This window comes from Crocodylus siamensis, chromosome 12, assembly GCF_052110815.1.
Source record: "Crocodylus siamensis isolate JL-2025a chromosome 12, ASM5211081v1, whole genome shotgun sequence".
In the NCBI taxonomy this organism is placed as follows: domain Eukaryota; kingdom Metazoa; phylum Chordata; order Crocodylia; family Crocodylidae; genus Crocodylus; species Crocodylus siamensis.
Genome location: NC_143406.1, coordinates 41,939,689 through 41,958,928, shown reverse-complemented (window position 1 = coordinate 41,958,928; position 19,240 = coordinate 41,939,689). Strand labels below are relative to the sequence as shown.

Below are 19,240 nucleotides of genomic sequence, written 5' to 3'. Positions count from 1 at the left end.
GGTTGGCAGAGCTGGGTGATGCCAGGGACAAGCTAGCCCCTGGAGTGGAAACAGTGATTGATTGCTTAAATGATAGCAAGAGCAGAGTGCAACATGGGGATGGCTTGAAAAGAGGAACAATCTACTCTGCCCTACTGGCACAGCAAAAGTGAGGAGCTGGTCATTTGTTTTGCTGCAAAGTTCGGCATTCCCAGACTTGTGATTTCCCAGCACTTTTCCAGCTTTTCATTTACCATCCATATTCTTGACAGCTGTCAACAGCTTTTGAACTACGTCTGCAGTCCTTTGAACTCTTGTCTTGTCACCTTCTGTCTTTGAGCGGAAGACTAAAATGTCTCCTGCTGATAAGGACGGAAGAGCTCTCACTCCAAGAAGAGCGCTGCCTTTGATATCTATTCTGCGTGTTAGGAGATCTGTGATGATAAATTGAATAATTCTGCACCAGCTCTCTGGGGTTTCTCAGCTGTTACCAAGTTCCAGTGCTTGTCACGAGCAGAGGTATGTTAAGTTTGTGGTCCCCATCTCAGCAATTCTGCATCTGACTCATCTTGAGCTAAAAGGTTGCATGTGCTCCATTAAACTACTATTCTGTGTTTGCTTATCTTCAGGGCTTTATTTCTTTAGAACTTCACTATAGATATGATTTCAAAGTTCTCCAATTTTGGGTTGAGGTGTGACTTCTACTAGTAAGCAGAAAGAGAGGTCTTGTGATGTGGTCTGAACCTATAGTTGTGCAGCTCCTGGGCTCTTAACCTACCCCTACAGCTTGACTACTACTGTAATGTTAAGCCATGCTAACATCTTGTTCAACATCTTCATTAATGATGTGGACATTGGAGTCAGGAGCGGACTGACCAAGTTTGCTGATGACACCAAACTTTGGGGCAAAGCATCCACGCCAGAAGACAGGCGGGTGATCCAGGCTGACCTGGACAGGGTCAGCAAATGGGCGGATGAGAACCCGATGGCGTGTAACACCGAAAAATGCAAGGTTCTCCACCTTGGGAAGAAAAACCTGCAGAATCCTTATAGGCTCAGCAGTGCTACCCTGGCTACAGAAGAAAGAGACTTGGGGGTCATCATTGACCACAAGACGAACATGAGCCTGCAATGCGATGCTGCATCTAGTAAAGCAACCAAAATGCTGGCTTGCATCCACAGATGCTTCTCAAGCAAATCCCGGGACGTCATTCTCCCCTTGTACTTGGCCTTGGTGAGGCCGCAACTGGAGTACTGCGTCCAGTTTTGGGCTCCACAATTCAAAAAGGATGTGGATAACTTGAGAGAGTCCAGAGAAGAGCCACACACATGATCAGAGGTCAGGAAAACAGACCTTGTGATGACAGGCTGAGAGCCATGGGGCTCTTTAGCCTGGAAAAGCGCAGGCTCGGGTGATCTGGTGGCCACCTATAAGTTTATCGGGGTGACCACCAGTACCTGGGGGAACGTTTGTTCACCAGAGCGCCCTGACGGATGACGAGGTCAAATGGTCATAAACTTCTACAAGACCATTTCAGGCTGGATATAAGGAAGAATTTCTTTACTGTCCGAGCCCCCAAGGTCTGGAACAGCCGGCCATTGGAAGTAGTTCAAGCACCTACATTGAACACCTTCAAGAGCAAATTGGATGCTTATCTTGCTGGGATCCTATGACCCCAGCTGACTTCCTGCCCTTTGGGCAGGGGGCTGGACTCGATGATCTTCCGAGGTCCCTTCCAACCCTAATGTCTATGAAATCTATGAAACTTTTCCACATCAGCTTATTCATCTGTAAAATGTGTGTATTCCTCTATAACATGGGGTTAATACCTAAGACAGAGGCAGGCAATTATTTCGGGCAGAGGGCTGCTTACTGAGTTTTGGGAAGCCATTGAGGGCCATATCACAGGCAGCCAGAGGCAGATAAGCATTAATTTGCTAAACTTTTTAGGGGCCCCGCGGGCTGGATAGAATGGCCTGGCAGGTCAAATCCGGCCCGCAGGCCGCATTTTGCCCACCTCTGACCCAAGACTTTTGTGATGTGCAGTTCTTCAAAAGCAAGGAGCATAATATAAGTGCTAAATATCTTTTCATTTAAGGGTTATATGCTTTGTACTAAGATGCTTATTTTGGGTCTTAGAAAGAGATCACCTGAAAAAGAGACCACAGTTAGAAGCAACAATGAAAAGAAATTCCTTCCATTATAGACTAAATGTTCTAGGACTTCCATCAGCAATGCAAGTTTCCCATCAGTAGTTTTTGGAATAAGGGGACTTATTTATGTGGCAGGAGCTAATTTCCTTTAGTTATTCATTTTTCACTTAGAGAATTACTTAATCTTATGAGAGGGACTAGTAGGAATGATTCATTTATTCTTCATCTTGTTCAGCCCCAGGGCAAGCCTGACGATTCCCTGCCTTCGTTCTCCCTTTTTTTAACAGATTCCGTTAACAGAGCGTCAGGATTTTCTTCTCCTGACTGAAAAGGGTTAACACTCCTCTTTCCCTCCTGCCCTACCCCTAGCCTTTTTCTGGAGAGTTCTTTTTTGGGCATCTCCGGCTGTTTCTATCATCTTCTCCCCTTAATCTGCCACTATCTGAAGAATTCATTACATTTCAAATCAGAGGCCTTGCTGCATACATTAGCAGGTTTTAATAGACTTGCCACGACTCAAAAAGGAGGAAAAAAAGAGAGAAGATTTAAAACTCTTGTCTTGCTGAAAGCAGACAGATTGACTCAAAAATGACTCAGTCAATAAAAGATGAGTTTTGAAAAGGCTTCCCTCTGCTCAAAGGGAGCTCGCATTCTAGGGAATTAGGTTTTTCTAAGCCCACTGTCAGAAATTAATAATACATACAGCATGTAAAATGGATTTAGCCCTCCACAGCCTTATACAAACATATCTTTGACTTGCTAAATGTGACACGACTACCAGGATTTTCCAGTCTTTATCCCAGGAGTTTGTCATCTCTCCAGAATGGTGACCTCAGTGAAATTTTTAAGCACATCAAGAAACTTCTAAATACGATTTTCATTAAGAATATGTCTCCCTTCCCTCCTACCACTCCCCCTCCTCCCCCTCCAAAAAAACACCTCTGTCAGAATGGTTTTTACTTCCACTCAACATTGTACCAAAAACTGGAGTTTAAATAGTCAGGGAGTAGAGTCCCTTTTAGCTAGTGCCCTTACATCCAAGCAGGAGATATCAAGACTTCTGCAGTCTAGCCCAGTGCCCCAAGTCTGTATGCTTGTTGCTTTTTCCCCCACGGCTACAAAAGGTCTGCGGGTCATTCAGATTTGTATTTCCTATAAAAGACAAGCCTCATCAGTCTGCCCACAATCTTTGGCTTTAAAGGTCTTCTTCCCTTGTGGAAGCCTTTTTCCCACCGCTGTTTTGAAAGCACAGGTCTCAATCACGCTCTAACCCATTCTTGCTGTTTACCAAGTCTCACTTGCTGGAGTCGGTACCATTTTTAGCATCGTTCATGTTTTAGCTGCTTCAGCAGATCATTAACGTTGCTTCGGCATCGGGAATGTCCTGAGTGAACTCTGCGACTCTTTGGAACGAGGCGTGCGCTCCAATACATGGCTTGACAGGCAAGGATGTGCATAGCTTCAGAGCACGGGGGCTCTGGCAGAAGCTTGCCGGTATCGGGCTGCAATCAGTTTAGTGAAGGTTGCATCTAGCCGTTGGATGTTGTTGTTTTCCATCTTCAATCATTTTTCATTCTCCGGGAGTCATCGAACACTCCTTTCTTTTGTTCTCGAGCAGCCTACCTGCTGTCAAAGTCTCTTCTTCCTATCTATACACAGATTTTCCCCCCTGGTCTTCTATCACATATTCTAATTCCCCTTCCCTCTGTTTCTGTAAACCGATCCCATGTCCTCTCCTCCTGTCACAGCCTCTCTTTCATGCGTCTGTACTCTGCTAAATATTTGTTTCGTTGCCCTGTGCTCACAAAAGGTGCTGTATGAAACGCATCGCAATAACATGACACCTATGTAAAACACCGCGGTTCTTCAAACACTTGAAATACACCTTCCAAATGATGCGGAGCAGCCTTTTTCAATAATTGATGAAGAAACAAGTGTTATGAATGGCTTCTTTCTGAACTGTTATATATTCTGCAGATGCTTCCTGGTTTGGAAGTGAGCAAAGCTGAGCATTGTCGTCTTCCAGTCTTGGCTGAATCTGTATGAGATCAAACTTGTTAGAAGTGTGGACACAAGGCACCAAAAGGTTACAGTAATGGCTCTTTCTCCTGGACCTCCCTATGTGTCACTGGGCCTCACAGCAGAGAGTCCTGAACATAGATGTTGGGCTGCTGGTTCTGGGTGGGTCTGTCTTGAAGATACAGAATATCACAAGAGAGGTTTTCACGACTAATCCCTCGAAAAGCTGGTTGAGTAAGTGCAAAAGCACTTCAGTCAGCTAGATCTCCTTGAGGTTATTTTTCTTGATGGTTAAGAGTAAATTGCCCCGAATAAAAAAAAAGGAAGAAATGATTGCACTTCACTTGGAAACAATGTGGCCTGGTAACATGAAATGCAGAAGTCTGTTTTCTTCTCTCTGCTCAAAAATGTGTGGCATTAGTTTCCTGTCAACCGTCTAAGTGCCAACTCAGGACCTGCTCCTTTTCTTGCTCCTTGCCTCTTCTGGGAATCTTTGGCAGGTAGCGTTTGTTTAAAATTAGGTAGGGCCTCTGCACTTTGCTTCACTTCACTGGTGAATGTTACAGACTTAGGAGGCCCTATGTATTCTTCCTAAAGTATAAGTTCTCTCATTTGGGGGCGATGCAGCTGGGATCCCAAGAAAAAGAAACTTGCCTGATTTTCAGCTCTTTGTTCTTTGCTCACAAACTGGTGGGATTGGAAAGACCCAACATTCAATTCAGCTGAGTCTTTGTAGTTCATAGAATCAGAGAGTAGAAGGGACCTGTAGGATTTTCAAGTCTGGTCCTCTGCAATGGGCAGGAGGTTAATGGGCTCAAATGAGCAATAGTTGGAAGACAAATTTAGATGATTCCTCAGACTGCTTATATCATATTCCCAGACTCCCTTCCAGGAAAAGAACCCCTGAAGGTAAGGGTAGACGTGGTGTCCTGTCCACCCTGGAGGCACTGCAACTCTGGCGTGGTCAGGAAGGGGAGGTTCTCTCCTAAAGACCTATTGCTACTCTTAAGTATAGAGGTCAGCAAATCCCCAAAGGACAAATGTGGCTGTTTCCCTCGTTTTGTGTTTGTTTGCGTTTCAGTTCAGCTTTGGCTTAATTTGTTCCATGTTTGCTTGACTTGGGAAGGGAGTTTTCCCAGTGAATGTTATGTCACTTTAGCCCCCAGCTGCTGTGCCGGGACATAGCCACCCAGTAATCTCTTGGGGGGATAATTACTGGTGTCTCTTCAGATCATTTTTGTGAAAGGTGACAAGCTGCTCCTCAGAGTGAGATGTTAATAACACACAGATACCCCTTGTTTGAAAGCCAGCACAGAAATGAACCAGTGCGGTTGTGTGAAAGTCTGGAGCTGTGATGGGAAGATGGGAAGAAGAGATCTGCTCATTTGCATATAATTCCAGGGCTTGTGTGTCATCTTTTGTGTAAACCATACAATTTCCATCGCAGTGGGAAACGTGTGCTCGTAACAGAGACGGGAACATGCTTCAGGGTTAAGGACATGGAAAGCGAGAGCTTCTAGGAAAGAACCGACAGGCGCTGTTAATGAATCCTTCGTTTTGAGCGAGGTGGAGGCAGGCAGCGCAGAAGGATGCGCTGCCCTTTTGTCCAACTGTCCCGTCAGGAGGAAGAGAAGAATCTACTTGTGTCCCCTCAGATGCCATCATTGCCTTTCTCTATTGATCTGTTTGATCTCAGTTGTCCGTTTCAAATCTGAACGGGAAGAGCATTCACCTGAGGCAGACCATGTAATATGCCCCGCGTGGACATGCCCATTGAGCTGAAGACACGCGTGCCTTTGCAACCTGTTCCAGTTTCCTAAGCTTTGTCAAGTCTTTTGCAAGGGAGAGGGCTTTTGGAAAGTGGGCAGCCCAGTTCTCCATAGTTATACGGTGATTTGGAGCCTGACTTTTCTAAATAGGTGTGTTGTTTTTTTTCTCTTTAATAAACTCGAAAGCCTCTCTGAGTAGCCAGTCAGTCCCCAATGATAAACTTAACCATTAGAGCCTCAGTGCCTAACTTCCAAAATCTCTAATAAAATTGCATGAATATTTAATACCCAATTATTAAATATTTAAAAATTTAAAACTGAAATAGTTTGGAAGTTAGCATGCGATGAATAATTCAAAATCTGAAAATGAGACTCAGCTCTCAGGCTGAGCCTGATGCTCTGTTTCTTATCTCCCAGCCCAGTGATGCTTTCAGTCCCACTGCTAGTGTTGGGACAGCCATCGGGGAGGGGAACCGGCGGAGACTGCAGTCCTGCATCTCTAACCCAAGCAGCATGAGCCCAGAACGCAGAGTTCTGGAAATAACCCTTTGTATTCATAGTAACGCTTCAGGACCGTGTGATGGAAATATGACAGGATAGCATGATTGAAAGCTTGGTTATCCAGAAGATGGCTCTGTTTCCAAGCAGCTTGTCACCCTCCGGGGGAAATACGATTGCTCACCCTTACATCTTTGTCACAAACCTGCAGTTTTGTTGTTGGAAAGTACTTTTTTCCCCTGTTGCTGTTTTTGCTGCTCCGTGCTGAACCGTCGTTTTGCTCAGCCTCAGCAGTATTGTCTTTAAAGAATGGTTTTCATAAAGTGGACTCCAGGAAGTGAAGCAGAACATGAAAAATGTACTAATAAAGATGGGGCAGCACCTGCTCTCCTGTGAGGAGAGGGCCAGGGCACTTTGAAGCGTGCACAAAGGAAAAGTCTAGTGCGGTTAGCGAGCAGAATGGGCGCCTTCAGGGCCTGATTACAAGAGTAGGAGGAACAAAGGAGGAACTGGGGGAAGCTTAACTGGTTGGTATCAAGAGTCCATGCTTCCTTGGTGTGAAACCTGACTGAGGTGGAGTCAGTTCCTGTACTTCTCATTGAGGACTTCGACGCGAGTAATGAGGGATCTAATGGAGGTTGCACCTTGTCTCCCCAAAGCTCAACAAGAAGTGAGAATCTTCCACTTTAGATAATACAGCAAATGAAAAGGTTTGCTGTGGAGCACTGCCCTTAGAAGTGCTGTTGGATTATTTTTCCTGGTGGTTGGGGAAAATGGAGTGCATTTTTTTTTCCCCTCTCGCTCTTTGAGGAGCCACATGCTTGCCTCCTTGCTGTTCACAGCAGAAGCAGTTCCATTAGCCCGGGGGACAAGTACAAATGCAATGCCGGTCTGACCTTTTGGCAAAGCCAGATTACCTGGGGGGTGAAGGGGCAGTGCTATGCCTAGGAAATGAGTGCTGAAGCTTATAATGTTATATAAAGTCCATCAGGAAGAGAAGCCCTCCAGGGGTCAGAAGGGGCCTAGTTCAGTGCATCGGGAAATGCACTTGAGTGTGACCGCACACAGAATAACGAGCGAATACACAGGGTGACGGTAGGGTTAAAGGTTTAATCAATCTGTGTGTGCTAGCTGCATGCTAAATGAGATCCACTATAAAACCTGTATTCTACCTCACCCCATCATGTATTCTGTACATGCCACATAATTTACAGAACAGCTATTTTAGAAATGAATTAGAGTGCTGTAAATGCTTTAGTAGTGCTATTTTTAGCTCCCTCTGCCTATAAAGCCAAGATACCTTAGTAGCATCAGTCCAACAATACAGGCTTTGGTGGGGAGGGTTGGAGAGACCAAGATATCGTAACTAGTATGTATTAGAAACCTGGAACAATTAACTCAAATAGCCTTTCCATAAATAGCAAAGTCAGGGGTTTAAAGTCCACTATTTGGGGGACTTTCTATAAGTAAAAGTACTGTGTACCCCCAGGAAGCTAGAAATCACCTTTTTCCAGTAACATACAGCTCCTGGCTCTAATCCTGGCATAAATCATAAGGTACAAAATCTTAAACCTGTCTGTATTTCATGACTGATTATTTTGCACCTGGGAACTTGGTGGAGTGTAATCCTGGGGAGAAATTCCTCATTTTCAAGGAGAGAAGAAACAAACATTTCTAGTGCAATGATTTTTATGTTTTCACCCTTTCTTTTTTATAGCTGTTGTTTGAAGAGGTTTAAAATACTGGTGGCGGTAGTGTAATAATAGTACTGTCCCAGTGGAGATGAAGTAGTGAGTGGGCAGAGTGCAGGGGAGGTAATCAGTTTGTGATAAACTTCCGTATTAGGTGATTCTGCACATGTAACTACAATGGCTCCATCATATATTAAATTAATAGACTTCAGAATTAATTTTCACATTAGACCGTGCATTGACAACATATAACCTGGGGAGCCACTAGATCTGGGACCAGGCAGTGGGGAGCTGCAGTTTTAAAATCACTGGCTTTTTCCTTAAAATCAGTGTGCTGGAGAAAGGCCTTCCTCCTTCTCTGCTGAAAAGTAAGATATACCCCTTTTGTTTCCCCTCAGACGGTTCTGCAGTGCAGGTTGTGTCCAAATAGGTTAAAAAAAAAAAAAAAGAAAAGAAAAGAAAAGGAAAAAACCTGAGATGCCAGGTGATATTATGGGATATGTTTTTATTACCCCAGAAGTGGGAGGCAAACATGCTCCAATATACTCTAATAAAGCACATTTCTATGTTAGGTTAATCTGTTGATATCATCATGTCTGTCAAGTTAACAACCGTCTCCCATTATGGGTAACGGCATTTTGCTCTACGAAGTGTCATTTATCTGCGTGTTGTTAAAGAGCAGTTCAGGGGCTAAAAAGGGTTGTGCTAACACTTTTGTGGAACAACCTAGATAATTCATTTCACCTCTGAGAGTTGTGTGACTATCTTAACTTTTGGCTTATAAAGCTTTTATACTGTCATATCAACATATCTCTATGAGTCTACACTTGCTCGCTCGCTCTGTTTCTGTAGAGATGAGGTTGATCATTAAGGAAATGTTATCCAACAGGCTGGAGAAGTGAAAAGCAAGCTGTGCTTCCTGCCCCCTGTGCATAGTAAGTCATAGTAAGTCCTCTTAGTCCTTGTCCATGCTGGAGAAGCAGGAGTACAATGGGAGTGTCAAGGCTAAAGGATGGGTATGGGCTCCAGGAAAGCAAGAGAAGGGAATCAGTTAACATGGGGGTACATATGTGGACAAGAATCTGTAGAACTGTGAAGATGAGGATAAGGCTGAACTGGATGCATTAAGACACAAAGTCAGAGTGATTCCAAAATGTGTGACATGTAGTAGTTACCACGGAAACTGGAGACTTGTGGGTTTTTATACACTACAAGGAGAGAACAATCTGTCTGCAAGGCTCAAGAACTTTCAAGTGACTCTCCCCTTTGCCCTTTGCAAATTGAAAGAGAGAGAAAAGGTCCGTCTTGCTGCCTTTGCTGTCTACCTCAGCAGAGCTTAGCAGGAAGATGACTCCTTTCCTCCTTTGTGGAGCCATTGCACTGCAGAGTTAACTTGGGGGCAGAGGTCAAGCCTTGAAGCAATTCCCATCTCAAAGGTGTCTACACCACACTCACTATAGTGACTGGAGTCTTTTGTAACAATACCCATGAGATCTTTGTGCTAGCTACCTTGGGTACTAGTCACAATCTAGGTACAGCAGCATGGAGCTTGGTGCAAGTTAAATTACCCTACTCCCTGGGTGCATCTACACATGTATTTATGCCAGTTTAAATTTACTGCACAGTAAGTGGGACTAGGCCAGTGTCTACACATGCAGGTGTTAAAGCACATTAACACTTTGCATGGACTGACTTGTGACTAAAGTTAGTTCCAAGTCAGTCCACACACACAGTGTTACTGCACAGTGAGGCATCTACATGTGTGTTACTGGACAGTAGCTAATCAGCCGTAAATTTGATACCTGAATGATGCAGGTATCAAATTGACGCTCAAGTCCGCATAAGCTGCTGTATTTACTGTGCAGTGCAGGTGTACACGTGTAGACATGTATGTGTACTGCACAATAATTTTGGTTACTGTGCAGTAAACGCACATGTATAGATGCGCCCTCTTGGCAGGTGTTGCAGCCAGTGCTACTCTGTATGCTACTGCAGCTGGGCAGTGGCATAAAGCTGGGAGTGGAGCTAAAATACTGAATTGCGTGGTAAGCTGTTTAATCACAGCTGACTGAAAGCCAAAAGTAAGACCATCCCAACCTGCATCACTGAGGTCCAGTACTCTGATGATGCTGTAGTGTGTGCTCACTCGGAAACAGACCTTCAGGCTATTGTCGATGTCTTTACCAAGGCATACAATAAAAACGGATCTGACACTTAACATTCGGAAGACTGAGATCCTTCATCAACAAGCTCTTAATGAGAAATCCCTAGCTCCAGTAATTCAGGTTCACAGTGAGACTCTGGAGAACGTTGAGCACTTTGTGGACCTCAGAAGCCCTCTCGCAGAAGGCTGACCTGCACAAAGAAATCCAGTATTTCTTCAAATATGCAAGTGCAGCCTTTGGACACCTGAGGAAACAGGTGTTTGAAGATCACAACATCAGATCTGAAACCAAGTTCATGGTTTATCAAACAGTCATGGTCCCCACCCTGCTGCACAGAACTGAGATATGGACCTTGCTGGAGAAGTACGACCAGTGCTGCTTGCAGAAGATCCTTCAAATCCAATGTGTAGACAGACACACCAACATTAGTGCCCTCTTGCAAGCAAACACTACAAGCAGCGAGGCGATGGTCATCCAACAGGCGCTTCGCTGTGCCGGCCATGTCGTCTGGATGTCTGACTCCTGAAGAAAATTTTGTTCTCCCAGCTCAGTCCAGATATATGCTCAAGAGAAGGGCAGAGAAAGCACTTAAAGGATGACCTCAAGGCCAACTTGAAAAAATGCAATGTCCACATCAACTCAGGACAACCCCAAGTGGAGGAAGAGTCTAATGCAAGGATCTTGGTACTTTGAAACTGTACTACTACAACAGGAGATGCAAAAGTGGGAGCAGCAGAAACAGCATGTCGCAGCCTGAACCAAGACCTAAAGCCACCCATCCTGCATAGAAACGTGTCTGAGCTGCAGTAGAGTTTGTCAGTCCCGAATAAGCCTCGTCAGCCATCTTTGGCCCCACAGATGAGACAGTCTTGGAAGACGGTCAGTTCATAGGCAACTGGTAGGAAGGATACGGAGGGGCAGATGGCCCCCCTGACAGGGCTGTCCCCGCCGCCTCCACCGCTGGCGGCATCTGCAGGTGTTTGCCAGTCCTGTCCTCGCGGCCAACGCCAGCTTCTGTGGATGCCCCCCCAGACTCAGGAGGCACCTGTCACCCATGACAATCATCCTCAACTGTGAAATATTGCTGCAACTGATGATGATGACACTACCAGTACCTCAGCTAAGCAAGCTTAAAGCTAGCATGCTACCTTTACACCACGCTAGAAATGGCCTACAGGAGCTGGATGTTGACCAGAGCAGTCTCACTCTTCTGTACTCACTCCAAGTGCCTGCTAGTTCTCAGCTCTTTGCTTACTATGACATAGCCTCTGACAGGGTGTTTGCCATCCCCAGACTGAGAACCCCTTCAGTAGCCGTGCAACCAGGTGTGATTCTTGTATCTGATCAGAACCATGTATGGAAAGAGTCTTTAAACAAGTGTGATCTCCTGTAAGTGAGGATGGCATTCAAAGTCCTTGTGTATGTTGGTAGGAAAAACCTGCTGTGAAAATCACCAGGCAAGTTAGGGTCAGAACTGTGGCAACATAGGACAGTAGAGACCCTTAAAATGTGTACCGTCTGAAAATTCATCTCTAAGTGAGTTGAAGGGCATGGTAGTGGATGGAGGATGGAGCGAAGGGAGGTGAAGGCTGAACCATACGGTACATGCAGTTTAAAAATAAACAAATGTTGACTGATTAAATAAATACCACTTAGGAGCTAAAGCAAGCAGCCTATGCAGTCTGTTTTATATTAAACTATTTTTTACCTTTAAGAAAAGTTATAATTCATGGTTGTAATGCCACAAATTGCAAGTTTTCCAAAGCTTAATTCAAATTCACTAGACCATAGCGTTGTACAGAGCTATAAGCATGGTAGGGAGCTGCCATGCCATTCGGACTGTATGATTTCCCTCCCACCGTACCACACCCCAGGCATAAAATCATCCTATAAAATCCAGCAAGTGAATTTTATCTCTAGAGAACAGCGGTCATAAACTTGCCTAGATCAGAAAACACTTTGCTCCTCTCCTATTAGCCTTATTTAATACTATGCAATTTATTTTTATATGGTGTCCTTCACACAGTATCACAAACCTCTTCACAGAGAATGTCCATCATAAACTAAGTCAAAAAGGATGATTTTGGCTCAAGGATGGAAGGGCAAGTCTCTACAAGGATCCCAGAGTATAAGACAGCACAAGAGTTGTGGAGAGTTCAACAGAGAGGACAGAGTGGAGGTTAAGAAGCTAGAGGTGTCTGTCAGTCTGATCGGTGAACCACTTTGTGAGCTGGACTCATGGAGCCAAGCTAATTGTGTCACGACTGTTAAACTGAGGTGGTGGTAATGACTTCCACTCACCTGTACCTAGAAGCATGGAGCCAAGCTGTCTGTCCTCGTTCAACTTAAAGCACGGTGCTTCCCACAGCAACATTAGCTGGCACGTTTGAAAGCAATCTTGTGAAGACATGTTCGGATGAGATAGGAGGAGGATCGTGTTATAACCTGAGAAGCATTTTGTGCTTAGAGAGTTGGAATGAATGGCTCCAGACACTCCAGACAGGCAGGCATAGTGCTAGAGAGGACAGCAACTGCTTACACCTGCTCTGGAGCCTTATTTGCTCTTCTCCAGTTCCAGTGCAAGTCCTTTTTATGATGCTGCCTGAAGGCAGCTCTACAGCAAGGCCAAAGGATATGGACATACTAGCTATTTACAATATCATATGACAGCCACTCTGGTGCCTGTCCAAGTGCATGCTTTTCCCCCGCAATAAGCAGATGCTAAGTTCTGGTAGTTTAGTTCTCAATGAAAGAGAGAAAGAAACTACTACACACAGGCAGTTATTGTGGAGCAGCTAACATCCAGTAACGCCCACCCTGTTTTCCTCCAGAGTAAATTGTTCAGATGTCCATGCTTTAAGCCAGCTAGCTAAGTCCAATGCTATTTTTATTTTATTCACCATTGTTTCATGGCTCCTTGTTGGATACCACAGGGGTGTCAAACTCATCCGGGGCTCCGGGCTGGATTTGGACCACAGGGCTCTTTGCGGGCCCAATCCAGCCCAGGGCATGGGGGTGGCTGCCATGGCCACTGCAGCAAGGGTCTAGGTGCACAGTGATGATCCAGGCATAATGGTGGCAAGCTAAGTTCACCACTGATGGCCACAGCCAGAAGAGCCAAAGGGCCCCAACTTCTATGGCAGGCCACAACCCCAAACTCTTTTGGTCCGGCAGACTGAATAAAGAGGCTCCGCAGGCCAATTGTGGGGTAAGACATAGTATAGCTTGGCTTTCTTTACTTAGGAGACCAGAGATCTAATTGACTGACCTAACTAAACACTCATTCAGATGCTGAACCCAAGCCAAGATATTTCCAAGTTGAACCTGTGACACTTTTCTAAACTTAAGGAACATAAAAGCAACAGAATAAAAAGCAGTGACATTTTCCATGCGAGAGACGAAAGATGCCCACTTCATATTTTATTTATTTATCCAAACTAGTGTGAATTATTCATTAAAGTTGATGCAAGTGTTTGAAAATACGAGATGTTTGAAGGCAAGGTATTAACAAGAGGAAGTTAATAAATTGAAGATATGAATTTCTTAACAAATTGTGATTTTTTTTTTTTTCCACAGAGGATTTTTCCCATGATCCTTTTTGGCACAGTCTGGATTTTGGAGGACTTGCTCAAAATACAAAGCAGTCCCTGGTAGTATGATGTTAGAATTCATTCTCATGCTTTCTACTCCTTTCACTCCCTATCCTTTTCTTAAGCAAAAATAAACCACCACATTTATTAACTTTGACTGAAGAAACACTCAAGGCTTAGACCTAGCAAGTATCCTCCCTTGAGTTTAAAGTTTCTTGTTGTCCCAGTAGGACAACTCTCTGCAGGAAAGCCTGTTGTTCCCTCTCATGGACGTCAGACGCTTCTGCAGTATGCACCTCCTGCATCCCAGAGTTGCTGAGATTCAGCTTGCAACTCCTCCTGGCCATCTTGTGCAGGAGCAGGGGTGTCAAACAGCATGCGCCAAACAGAGATCTGAGTTTTCAAACACTGCCTTTTAAAGATATAATTAAGTGTGATTCTTGGGATGTTGTGAAAGAACTAGAGAATCCAGACGCTGTTCTGTAGGTGGCATTTGGAGTGGGTGGCAGAACTAATGGTGTAATGAGAAAAACCTGCTCTGCTAATATACCTCAATCCTCCCTTCCCCAGACAGGATACTTCTTTGTCAAACTTTCTGCATAGCCATGTCTTGAGTTTTTTCCCCTAACTTGTGTTGATTTCCCCCCCACACCATGCTAATTGCACTTTAAAGTAGGCTGGCCTGCCTACAATAGTGTAGGCAAAGCCTGACAATTATATGTGTAACTGCATCTCAGGAACAAAGCATAGGATGAGTTGTCTCCAAGGTTAACACCTTTATTTGGGGCAGAAGATATTAGTAAGGAGATCAGTTAATATCCCTGTAGAGAGATATACTAGGTATTTATATAGCATTCATTACTGTAGTGCCTGGGTACCTCCAGAATGGTTCATGAATGTAACATACTTATCCTCAAAGCATCCTTGTTAAGTAGGCCCTGCTCTTATCTTCATTTTGCAGATGAAGAACTGAGGCACAGAGAAATTAAGACTTGTCTACATTTTTTGCATTACAGGGCTGCAGCAGAAGCCCCTAATAATGATGCTGCACATGGCAACAGAGGGGGCTTTTGGCTAGCTTTGCCCCACTACCTTTTCTAGTGACAGAAGGCATCTCTTGTAGGCAGAGCCACATCCAGACTGAGGGTTTGCTATTATAATTGTGATGGCAAGGGGGTGTATTATTTGCGCACCTGTAGCTGAGATGGTAAAGTTTTGTAGCACTAACCAAGCTTACACAACTTACCAAGGTCAGACAGGAAATCTGCAGCAGAGTAAAGATTGACCCTGAATCTTCTGAGCTCCAGGATAACACCCATCCAATGGCCAGAAGGGCCTCTTCCACCAGCAGGCCTCCCCTGGAGGATAGAGCACTTGGAAATGTGGGTTGCAGCCCTCTTTGAAAAGAAATATATGTGTGATAAGAAATAAAGGCAGAAAAGACAGACAGGAACTGTAGTTTCCTGCAAATCGCCGAAGAGAAGGGCAGGGTGTGGGGGCGAGAGCGCTTTGGGATGATCTTGGCAAGAAATGGAAGTCCTGCTGTTTGGTATCTGTGGGGGGCACAGCTGAAGCGATACCAAAGTGTGATTTTTCTACAAGTGGCAAAAAGGGTGATCTGCACTGTATGACTGGGGTTTAGTCTCACTTTCTGAAATGGCACTGAAGGCATTTTATCTCTATGTACCCTTGCAGCTAAGCTGTGTTCAGTTGCTGTACCAATTGCTGATACCTGTTGCCTGCAACCGGTCATTTTCCCTGTGTTTACAAAAACCCTTTGACAAGTGTATCTGGAATGATGATAAGACAAACCCATCAAGGCGACCTGGAATGTATAACAGGAACAACACAGAGGGAAGGATCCAACAGGCTAGGTCAGAGGAAATGAGTGCTCGCTAGAGCTATAAGCCTCTTGTCCTTCCCGTAAATCTTAAGATGTACCTTCCAGGCAAAGTCCCAGGCATGGGACTAGGTTCATTATGCCAAGTGCTGCCTTTGTCCTAGCCTAAGAGACGGTGGGTAGGGGTTTGAGGGGGAGGCATGACTAGATTCTTGATGAGAAGCTTTTGGACCCAGAAGTCCTTTCCCATAATGTGAGTTGGTTGCAGGACTGCAGCCCAGTGGACACACTCTAGTTGTCGAACGCCTACTATGTTAGCCAAGTTTAAAGGACAAACAGTGATAGAGGCACTCGCCGTACATTATTACATCAGTCAATAACAAGAATCCCCAGTTATGTACAGAGCTATTCAACCAGTTCATGAATTAGGACCACTTCTACCTCCTGAGATTATAAAAGTCAGGAAAGGCAGCTTTTCATATCAGCTGGAAAGAGGCATATTTACTTCTCCAAGGCTAGACTTTGCTTATTAGAAAAAATTTAATTTTATCCCCATTGGACATCTGAGATATATTAAAGCCAATGCCACCTCTGACAGTGGTGAAATATTACTCACCACTGAAATGTGGTCAGTGAATTTTTACTTTTATATGTAGGGATTTTCTCTGTAACAGTTCTGTCTTGGGAATGCATAGCTGAATGAAGACGGTGAGAATATTGAGGTCAGAGTGGCCAATTAACCTTCTGATTTCAGAGGATGATTACTCAATTAATCAAGGGGGGCCAAGACCAACCAAAATGGTGGGGAAGGGTTGTAGCTGCAAAATAACAATCCCAGGACCAACTCTGGTCGTACAGTGATGAATGTGACTGAAAGTTAAAGCAGGTGGTCAGGAGATGCACAGCCTTTGCAAGCCACTGGCAGGTGCAATGCATCAGTCAGCAGGAGAGCCTCTTGCTCGTGTGGACAGGATTTTGAAGCATGCCACTTGCCTTGTCTTCCTGCAGTGATTGCTAGTTGCTTTTTATAGCAACACTTCAGTGAATGAGTTTGCACAATACGTTTTCCAGGGCCCGGCGGATTCCTCTGCTGAAGCAGAGTTGGAGTGTGGGGATGGGGGTGATCTAGGATTGATTAAATAGGAAGCCTGCAGGCTTGTCTACACAAGGACAACCTGGAAATTAACTAAAGCTGTGGCATCACAGTGTGTTAAGCTTCTGTCTGCATGCTTTCATTAGCTAAATCCCAAAAGGTCTCTGAAGATTTAAGCTAAAGCAAACAAAGGCTGCTGGACCTCTGCGGGAGAGTGTTCGCACTGGGGTTTGACGCACTTCAACTTCACGCCTTGAGTTAATTTGTCTGGACTCACCTGAGTGTTTCTCCATACATCTGCCTTCGGTAAACCCTCCTTCCACCCACAATGCCCTGGCAAAGTATTGCAGAGTGGCAGGGGAGGCCCAGGCTACTCTTGTGCTTCTTAAGCAGCCCGGAGGTTCAGGTGGATCAAACTGGACCTGCATTAGCACAGATCACGGATATGCCATGGCCTTTTCTGACCCAGGTGCTTGTCATTACATCTCCTCATGTATGTCTGCACTGAAGCCAGGAGATGGGATGGCAGCATGTGCAGGCAGACCAGGCTGGCTACTTTTGCTGACAAGAGCAGGAAAGAGTCTGCTCAGCCTGGGCTTCAGCTCAGGCTGCATGAGCCAGACTGGTACCCTTGGTATGTGTTCAGGCAGTTGCCTGCAGTGAAATCCATGCTGTCATGGCAGCTCTGTTACTGATACCCAAACCAGCCAAATAAAAACTAGCCTAGAGACGCCTGCCTGTGCTGCAGTTACTCCTCCAAGTGTAGTATAGGCATCATCTGAAACTGTGGGTGACAAAGAGGAGGCAGGAATTCTCCAACTGAGAGAGTCTGTGTATTTGCTGTTAAAAAGTGCAAGCCTTTTTCTAACCCTGGACTGCAGTGTTGGTGAAACAGGCTGACTGGGGAGGCATCTCAAGTGTCTATTTAAGTAAAGCCAATCTCTGTAATTAATGGGGGGATAAATCAAGGTTTAATTACTCGGAAGGCACCTTGGGTGAAAGATTCATGGTAATTGTTGTGTATCCTCTTGAAGGATTCACAGTACTGGCGGCTCCCTTTGCAGCAGTAAAACACAGGGTGAGTGGCAGGCAGCCCCCGAGGGCCTCTCTTCTAGGGACTAGTCCAGTTAAGGCAGCAAATAGAAAGAGACAGTAGTGCTCTTCAGGCTTTTTGTAACAATAAAAGCCCCTTCCCCAAGTCTTAGGGGATTGCTAGACAGTGTGACAATTTGAGACCGAAGCACTTACAGTCAAATCAAGTGTGCATTGAAGAAGATTTCCCCTGTTATTGTCTTCTGTCACACATGTTTCCATACAGTAGTATTTGCAACAGCTTTTTTGTTTTCCTGCTCAGAAACTTACCCCTTTTTCTTGGGCTCTCTAGAGGAAATGGAAACTGAAGAGGGGAAGAGTGTAGCTTTGAATGTTGTAACTTATTTTTAAAAGATGAACCAAGCAAAAGACAAATCCAGCCCTTGTGGAATTTGTCTGTTTCTTCAGATCCCAGTTTAACATCTTTTATTGACCCTAAAATATGCAGCTCAACTGTGGGTTATCCTTGCTTGGCTGCGGGAGAGCCCTCAGTTCATTGGATTTCTTAGACACTGCTTGCTTGTTCTTTTTCCTATTGGGGTAACCCTTGCATCTCACCTGGCTTAGCTAACTTCATAAATAAGGTGCAAGTCCCACTTGATGGTTATGTAACATAACAAAATGCCTTCTCCCTTCCCTTCCCTCTCCACATCCCTGCCTCTCTCCTTAGAGCTTAAGAAGCAAGTGGAAAGTGCAGAACTGAAAAACCAACGGTTGAAAGAAGTTTTCCAAACCAAGATCCAGGAGTTTCGCAAGGTGTGCTACACACTGACTGGGTACCAGATTGACATCACTACTGAGAACCAGTACCGGCTCACCTCCATTTATGCTGAGCACCAAGGGGATTGCCTGCTCTTTAAAGTAAGTCTAGACTCCCCTGCTCCACCTGACTCTTTGTGTTAATAGCATGTAGCTCACAAGAATATGCTTTCCTTTTTAATTGCTAAAGAATACACTGTCAGTAGCCCTATTACACAACACTTTTCCCACGCCTTTGGCCACCTTCCTGATTTGATTACAGTGAGGAGGCAGAGGCTTCCTCATTTTCAAAAAATCTGTGAAAAGATTTTGGGTCTGTCTCATTCTTCTCATTACCACACACCTGAGTAAATTGGGAAAAACTTAACTGAAGCCAGTGGAGTTGCACAAGAGTTTAAAAAAAAATGTAGGTAGGAATCTAGGCTTGGATCTCGCCTTTTTCTGCCATCAGTGATATGTACTGGAGCAGTTTCTTCTTACCCTCTGTGTGCCAGAGGAATATATGAACACAAGGCTCATCTTCCTAACCAGGAGAGGTCCTCACCCACTGAGGTAAGGGTCCAGTAATCCCATCTGCTCCTCTGTTTCAGG

At 44.8% G+C, this 19,240-nt stretch overlaps 1 protein-coding gene across 3 annotated transcripts in view; it reads left to right on the top strand.

Moving 5' to 3' along the window:
- Positions 1-19,240, top strand: part of MAD1L1 (mitotic arrest deficient 1 like 1) — a 496,400-nt gene that overhangs the window by 361,843 nt on the left and 115,317 nt on the right. For all 3 annotated transcript variants that reach the window (XM_090024470.1, XM_090024471.1, XM_090024469.1), the window contains one exon: positions 18,561-18,751. In XM_090024470.1, coding sequence (XP_089880596.1) covers positions 18,561-18,751 — 191 coding nt within the window. The remainder of the gene's footprint in view (positions 1-18,560; positions 18,752-19,240) is intronic.